This window comes from Perissodus microlepis, chromosome 16 (assembly GCF_051167445.1).
Source record: "Perissodus microlepis isolate ML-2025 ecotype Zambia chromosome 16, ASM5116744v1, whole genome shotgun sequence".
NCBI lineage: Eukaryota > Metazoa > Chordata > Actinopteri > Cichliformes > Cichlidae > Perissodus > Perissodus microlepis.
Window position 1 is genome coordinate 17532678 of NC_140476.1, and position 8641 is coordinate 17541318.

The 8641-nt window shown below is 39.1% G+C and overlaps 1 protein-coding gene across 1 annotated transcript; it reads right to left on the reverse strand.

The window, feature by feature from the left end:
* On the reverse strand, positions 1–5760 carry LOC146370686 (endothelin receptor type B-like). The gene is made up of 8 exons (XM_084908674.1): positions 3902–5760; positions 3299–3750; positions 3055–3167; positions 2664–2868; positions 2316–2456; positions 2096–2229; positions 1866–1974; positions 1–1157 (listed from the first exon to the last, which is right to left on the reverse strand). Exons 1-8 carry the CDS (start codon positions 4056–4058, stop codon positions 990–992), a joined length of 1479 nt encoding a protein of 492 aa, XP_084764800.1. The 5' UTR covers positions 4059–5760; the 3' UTR covers positions 1–989.
* Between the last annotated feature and the right edge of the window lie 2881 nt (positions 5761–8641).

Consider the following 8641-nt stretch of genomic DNA (forward strand, 5'->3'; position numbering starts at 1 on the left):
AAGAAGTCAGAAGCTTTTATTCAAACAAACGACTCCATTTTTGCAAACAGTCAAGTTTACTTACACGAGATAAACTTTTAATAGGCATTCCAGCACACAGCGTCGAGACACTTCTGCAGACTGATACAGCGTTAGCTGGGAGAGCAGCACTCTATTTGTGCTTGCCTTGTCCTGTGACAGGAAGACCTATCAGGTGCCCCCCTCAGACTCCCCCCAATCCCTCTCTCTTCCTGACCTCATTCTGTCATCTTCGTTTTTCTTCTCCCCCACTCACAGGTCTTTCATAAAGTGTCTCCATGCATTACACATTTAACAATGCATTAAAAATAGGCCACCATCAATCAGTCATTCAGTAGTGGAGACGAAATCTACTTGTGGCACCAATTTGATATATTTCTCAAGGTTCATGCAGGAAAAGAATGCCATAAACTCTTGAAATGATGTGCGGCATATGAAAGTTAACAGATATGTAAATAGTATGAGATAATAATACACCCTACCTCATAAAACCCACCATGATAATTCTGAATTCCCCTTCGCTTAATTTCCTCTGGCATAGTGTCTTTCCAGAATCCAGAAACAGAATTAAGATAATATATATATGCAGGCGCTAAGCCGTGACAAGATTTCTGTTGATGGGTGCCAGGTTAACATCGTGCCCAAAACAGTGATTTGAGAACTGTGATGCATGATACAGGATAGGTACTAGGTAAAATCTGATGTAATGTTAGGGAGTGAGTCAAGCCTCGAGGGCAAATAGTCTGAACAGTCTGACTCCAGGTTGCTCATGCCAAAGCAGATGTTCAACTGACGACAGCATTACAAAAGACAGGGCTCCATGTTATTCAGAAGGTATTTTATATTATTAGGATGGCATGTCAAGGTTGCCGAGCTGCCGATAGAGCTGCCTTTGTAGCTGTTTTGATGGCCATGTATATTTAATAAAGATATATCGACAATCTCACAAAGTGTTTTCGAAGCGAGTTTTGTTAGCACAGTAAGGTGTTCTCCTGCTCAGGTTCAGGTACAGGAGTCTGCTTGTGAGCTTTGATGTTGCAGCTCTGCTCTGAGGCTTGATCCTGCATTCTGGACTTCAAAACAGACTGCATCTCGTCATGGGCAACAGCTTGAAGAGGTAGACACCCGCACAGACATGCCTGAAGGACCACCCGGAAAATTTGGTTAGAGGACAACAAACATTTCCCATCAGCTTCACCTGGCAAAAACTGCCTATTATGACATTTTTATGTGAAGTATTTCCTGTCCAAATCTACAGTAAAGCAATCGCTAATGATCCACAGATTGAGTTTTCATTAATTCAGAGAGCGCAAATCTTATCGGGAATAGATATGTAGTCTGGAAAGACAGTTGTTTAAAGCAAGCTTCAGCTTTGGGTGTTTCATAAATATTACATAAAAAATATGTTGCTATAAAGAAAAAAATCCATGTATTGTGCAGTGCAAAAAAATGTAAGTATAGATAAAATAAATGAAAGAATGTTTTAGGTATCTTCTTCTGAACTTGTGGTACAATAAAGGCTCTTGATTTTTTTTTTCCCTTAAAAATTGCCTCGAAGCGATGTTTTCTTCTTCTTTTATAGCACGTCACTTTGATTCAGTGACCAACTGTCTGGTAGATTGCCAAGTGTCTGATGATGTGTTTTTTTCTCAGACCATTTTCACTTATTACCCCCTCAGGTTATTACTTGCTGCAGTCTGGCTATTTTACAGACATGACTCCATATGTCCTTAATGACACCCCTGATAGCTCATACAATGTGGACCAATATGTTTTCAAGATATACCCGATTTATTTAAACTAAATAGTGCCATCTATAAGAATAACAATAAGAGCATGAAGCTTACCTTAAAGCATCTCTTGAATCTTTTGCTGACAATGTACAATGCAATAGGGTTGATGCATGAGTTCAGGGATGCCATATTTATGCCAAAATAGTCAAGGACAAGAAAGACACTGAAAAAGAGTTGTCAGAAAATGTCAGGAAAGCTCATAGGCTGGCCAGTGAACAGCAGGAAAAAAATTATATATAAATAAATAAACTTTAAATTAAAGGTTCTTAGTACTTTGTGCTCACCTCAGCAGCTGACACCTATTAGGATCTTTTTCATCATAAATTGTTAATTTCAAGATTCTGCTGAGGTACAGAGGCAACCAGCAGAGTGCAAACACAATCACCAGGCAGAAGACAGTTTTTGCAACTTCTCTTCTCTTCAAAAGAAAGGACAAATTAAATAAGCTTTAAAAAGGAAACATTTCCAGAATGATGCAAAATCTGCCAAAAACCACAATGCTACCTGCTTGATGTGTTCGCATAATGTAGTCTCAGTTTTTCTCAGCATTTTCCTGGTCATCAGTGTGTAGAACACTGCAGTCCAAACTAGTGGCATGCAAAAGTAGAAGCCAAAGAGCCACCAGTCTTTCACTGCTTTATAAATCTGTTGGTTGAACACGACAAGGCTATCAGCCGTGGACGCGAGAGCACCATTCAAGAAACAATATTTGACACACGTGTAGGTTGAAAACAAATGTACTTTGCATCTGCTGGCTGAAGACAGAAGAAAAACTATGATAATTATTACATTTTTTAGTTATCTTTGACAATTGACATGAAAACTTAAATGTTATGGAGACAATTACATTACCTGCATGAACCCCGTGGTTTGCATTGGGTGTAGTAGACATATCGTGAGACGCTTTTCTTTATAGTCCATTGTTATGATATCAAAGCCCACAACTTCAGGGACAGCCAGCAGGATAGAAATAACCCATATCAGACCTATTTCAATTGCTGTCCACACTGAAACCCAGATGCCTTTGATTTGATTCCAGGACACAACAGCTCTGTATCTGTAAAATCAATGAGAAAATGTTATGGCTTGAGGAACTTTTTGTCTGTAACAATGATGCATTTTCAGCTAAAGAACATTTCAAGGGCTAATGCTAAATAAATCTGTCTGCCTGATGAAATACAGATAGGAGGCACGGAACACTATTTTCTTGGAGGGCACAGGACAGTGCTGTTTATCTCCTTACCTGTCAACACTCAAGGCACATAAGCTCAACACAGTAATTCCAACAGAGGTTTTTTGTATGAAGGGAATGAGTTTGCAAAGTACTAAACCGAAAGGCCAATTTTCTGCCATGAGCTGCAACAAAAACAAAAGGGCATTTTTGGCAATTTAAAAAAAGAAAAACACCCACACCCACAATCAATTCCAGCTGAAATTAAGTGCAGAAAAGAAAACAATAATTGCACACCATGTGGTAAATAACTCACCCTGTAAGCGTTGATTGGAATGTCTATCACAATGTGGATTAGATCTCCCAAAGCAAGGCTCGCAATGAGAATGTTAGGGCCACTTCTCATGCGTTTGTTTACGTAGATAATTCGAAGTAAGGCGGAATTCCCGACTATTCCAACAACGAAAACAACCAGGGAAACTATAACATTGACATATTTGAAGGTGGCTCTGATTCCAGCTGACTCTAAACACATCGGAGGGTGGGATGTTTTTGGTCCTGCTACTTGAGGTGGATGAATTGAGCTGTTGGATTTCTCCTTTTCCAGTATTAAAAAACCAGGGGAGGTTGTTGCAGAGAGCTCAATTACAGGAGATGGTTCTGAGTCCTGGTTGTTGGCCGTTTCACCGACAAGAAGATTTCCCAAAAACAGAACCAGAGTCAAAATCCACATTGTTGTAAAATTCCTCAAAAATGCCTTTTTGCCAACTGTGGAATGGAAAAAATGAAAGCTGTTATAATCAGCACAGCTAATTAGCTTTACGATTTAGTGCAACGTAAATGATTCATTTAACTTATTTTTATTTATTTAAAAGGCAAAAAATATTAATAATAGCATTGATTGTGATTGCCAGCTTACCTTCAGATGAACACATACACACTGCCTGCAGATAGTCTCTGTAATAATAAACAGGCTGTATTTTTAATACAAAGGACGGCTCTTTGTTGCCTGCTATAACTCGGCTGAGGAAAATCAGGGTTTTATAGACTAAGGTACTGTTGTCAGCATTAGTCATCGATCTGTCAGTAGTGACTGTAATTACTTCCCTTGATGCATCACCCAGAATGAAAGGATGGTGTTGAAGTGTATTGTCTGCTATCGCAGAGTGAGATCATTTTCTAAGCTTCAGTAGGGATATTGTGTTACAGTTTTTCCCTCTGTTACTAAAATGTGTCCATTATCTTATTTGACATATCCTCACAAAATCTAAATGTAGCAAAATGTCTATTTTAGTGAAGCAAGAGATTTTCTTTGCTTAGAGCCACAAAGCCTTTATCACTAAGTCACACTCTATAGAGTCATCATTAATGAATGCAATGGGAACTGGAAAAATATCTTCTGCAGCTATATTACATTTTGGATGTACATGAGCCTGATGCACAAATACTGACAGGCAAACGCACTTGAATAATAACGAAAATGATGCAAATTTTAACTACAACGTTTAGAGAGTTTCAGCTGACATTTTTTGCCTCAGTTGACACATATCAATTTGAAAACATGACTCAGTCTCAGTCCTACCAGAGTTACTGCTTCTGCCTCTCCTGAGGGTCCCGGTGAAGGTGACTTCTCCCCCTCGACAGTCTAACGACAACCTGAAGAGCCTGGAGGAGCAGGAGACGTGACGACAAGAAAGATCCCACTGTTAATAACATACTTGACAACTACTCATTTCAACATTGAAATCTGTGCCTCGCTGCTCACAGATGACCTTGGGAAACTATATGCTGGCACGTTCTTTTGCAAGAAGTACAGATTATGAGAAGTGAATTGAGAATAAAAGACTGTGACAACTGTTCGCAGCTATGTTTTTGGTATATTCCAAATAAATACAACTTTTTTTTTGGTATCTTTTTCATGCAGGGCCCATAGAAGTAATTATGGTAATATGTAAAGACTTCTAAACACAGCACCTTGCATTTCTGTTTCATTTGTCACTTTAATTAACTGCATTTTGAGTCAAATTGCTGGTAAAACTGATCTGAAACCAGCTGTTTTTTGGTCTTTGGCCTCAGTTGTGCTTTAATGGATATGACGGTTATCTTGCTGGTCGGTTTGGCTAAAGAGCTTTTTACCTGACAAACCCTACCACTGCTGTCAGATGTAGTGACTCGCCAAACCCACCATTACCGCAGCTGCATATCTGCACTGGACACAGTTTAATTTGGAAACCAAAATGCTTGGGTTTATTACAGATTGCAGCCTCGGTATTTGCAATGATTATGGTCTAAGCTGTGAAATGTGTCCACTGTTACATGGCTTATCACACCAGGTAAGTCATGTGAGCAAGAAGCTCTTTTGTAGCTTATCCACCAAAAATACTGAATAAAATTGCTCTCGTGAAGCATTTTTTTTGTCTCCGATCGCTGTTTTCTTCAGTTCCACCAGAGTTCATGAAGATTTGTTTGTTGGATGGAAGATTTATTACTCTGATGAGCACTCAAACACACACAGATTGGGAGTGGGTGGAGCAGAGCCCCTCTTTCAGCTGTCAAGGTAAGCTGTGTCATCAGTATGGCTAAGATTGGATCACCTGTTCCAGCCCCCTCTTGGATCTCATGACTTAGACAGCTGTCAAAATCCTAATTATTTCTTTCTTGTGTAGTTCAAAAGGAAATTGAAGAATCCCGTTGATGCATGCAGAGGTGAACGTGGACAGTGTCCCCAATTAGCTGCTGTTTTTAATGCAGTTCTGGCTGATGGCTCTAACAGCAAAGCCATTCAGTATTGTGGTTTTAAGCATTCCTGAAATCTTGAAATAAAATTATGTACCTAGATGGTAACTACTGACATTTTTACACTGAGAAATTATGTTCTTAAAATGAACTAATTGCCAACACAGTCTTTCAAAGACAGTTGTACATTTTCCACCTTTTGTTGTTACCCAGCTTTTCTTTTCTAGCACTTTTTTTCACCAACACCATTTTTTATAATAATAATCATTTAAAAAAAAAAAAAAGTTGACATTTGATATGATATCTTATACAATTTTCATCGTATTTGCTTTAAGACACTGTAAACATTATGAGATTATTGCATTTTATTTATAAACTGCAAATCTCTCTCTATATATAGCCTTTTTTTTTCTTTTTCGAAAAGTGCCCACCAGCATTAAAGCACTGCTTACATTGTATATTAATGCATCAGATATCACCACTGTCACCACTGCCAGATTTCTCTGCAAGGGCAGAGTTAGGAGACAGATGATGAAAACCGTGTGGGTCATTCTTGTTTCCTAGCATGCAGGCCAAAACAAACTTGGTAATGACAGTGATGGCTTTTTTCCCACAGTAATAGCTGCATGTGGTGGCTATAATATCAGCGGTGCAGAGGTGATTATGAATCAGTTTTTTTTTGCTGCTGGTTCCAGGTGTTGAATCTAAAAAAGATGGCCCTTTTTCCCCTCAGTCTGTCTATTGCCAGCACTTCTATTAGCCCTTCACATACACTCACCAGCCACTTTGTTAGGTACACCTGTTCAACTGCTCGTTAACACAAATATGTAATCTGCTATTCACGTGGCAACAACTCAGTGCATTTAGGCACGTAGACAGGATCAAGATGACCTGCTGAAAATCAAACTGAGCGTCAGAATGGGGAAGAAAGTTGATTTAGGTGACTTTGAATGTGTCATGGTTGTTGGTGCCAGACAGGCTGGTATAAGTATTTCACATACTGTTGATCTACTGGGAATTTCTTACACAATCATCTCTAAGGTTTACAGAGAATGAGAAAACATCCAGGGAGCAACAATACTGTGGAGGAAAATGTTTTGGTGATGTCAGAGGTCAGAGGAGACTGGCCAGAATGTTTGTGAGCTAGTAGGAAGTAACTCAACTGTATCTCAATTAAACCGTCAACACAACCAAGATATATGGAAGATTATCTCTGATTACACAACACCTTAAACTATGAAGCAGACTGACTACATAAGCAAAAGACTACATCAGATACCACTCCTGCCTCCTAAAAACAGGAAAGTGAGGCTACAATTTTAAACAGACTCACCAAAGCTGGGCAAGCCTCAGTTTCTCCTGCAACATTCAGATGGTAGGGTCAGAATTAGACAAAAATCCAGGCTTGTATCAACATTTCAGGCTTTTGCTGGGCACACTATTATGTCCCTTGGTACCAGCTGAGCATCATTTAAATAAAACAGTCTGAGTGTTGCTTCTGATCATGTCCATCCTTTTATGACAACAGTGTACCCGTCTTCTGCTTCCAGCAAGACAAACGCCATGTCACAAATCATCTTAAACTAGTTTCTTGAACATGATGGTGAGTTGATCATGGTGGGCTCCACCTCACCAGTCTCAAATACAATATAGCATCTTTAGGATGTGGTGAGACAGGAGGTTTGCATCATTGATGTGATGTCAACAAGTCTGCAGAAATTGTACAATGCTATGATGTCAATACAATACCCTGTTGAATTTATGCCATGAAGAAAGTTTAAAAAAACTACTGGCAACTGCTAGAAAAAGAAGCATATTCTTAGAGTGTGGATGTAGTTTTGTTAATTAAAAGTCAATGAATTGGAAAGCACTCCGGTTCTGATAATATTTACAGAATGACTGACTCACCTGGTAAGAAAGGGTTCATGCCCACTGTACGAGTGGCTGTAGGAAGCTTTCAGAGCATAACCAAAACCTCCCCAATTGTTGGGGCAGGTTGCAGTTCTTACACAAAAATAGGCTAAATTAATTTCACAATCACCACGTTGTGGTTATTCCACTCTAACAGTGCTTTACTCTAAAAGTAAGCTGCACATTCCTCGTTCTATAACTGCACCACTACGGCCTCTGGATGTTAACAGAATGGACGTGACTACAATCTGAGGGAGCTCTCTCGCCCTCCCCAACTCATCCCAACTCATTTCATTACAGATATTTTTGTCAGCGGACACATGAACCCACAGCAACCAGAGATGAAGACAAGTCTTGTAATTATTATTGAATATGATGTTGTCCAACTGTTACCAGAAAAACGCCCATTAAAATCAAATAACCTTATTTCCGCACCTCAGTATCGCACAGTATTTATCTAAAGAGTAATTTGAACAAAGAAACAAAACAAGAGCTTTAAAAAATGTGACGTACGACCTCTTTAACTAAATGGTCTCTGCTGAGAGTGATGATGGCAAAGCGATTAGCCAAAAGGAAGACAAGACAGGCAGCATACCAATAAGAAATAAAGTTTTTACACAAAATCCAGATGTTCAGTAGCATTTGGTGTTTAATTTATATTTTAAGAGGAAAACAAAACTCTATATAAATTAAAACAACATTAATTGGCATCTAGCCAGCTGTCCAGTACATTTCAATGTGTTAAATAAAATAATAAGACCGTTGTTAAATCAGTAGCTGCTTTGACTGTCTTGTGTTGTCTGTGCAAAGCTTACTTGATATCTTTCATTGACGACAAGTCTGATGGTGGTAGAAGGCAAAAGAGAAAGGAACACAGTGTCCCATGAGACAAAAGAACCCCAGAAGTTTCCTGAACCTTTAGTGCCACCGAGGACTGATGGACAGAGTGACAGACAGATGGAAAGACATCTGATAGGTTTGTAGCTTGAACCTTTTCGCTGGAACGTTGAAG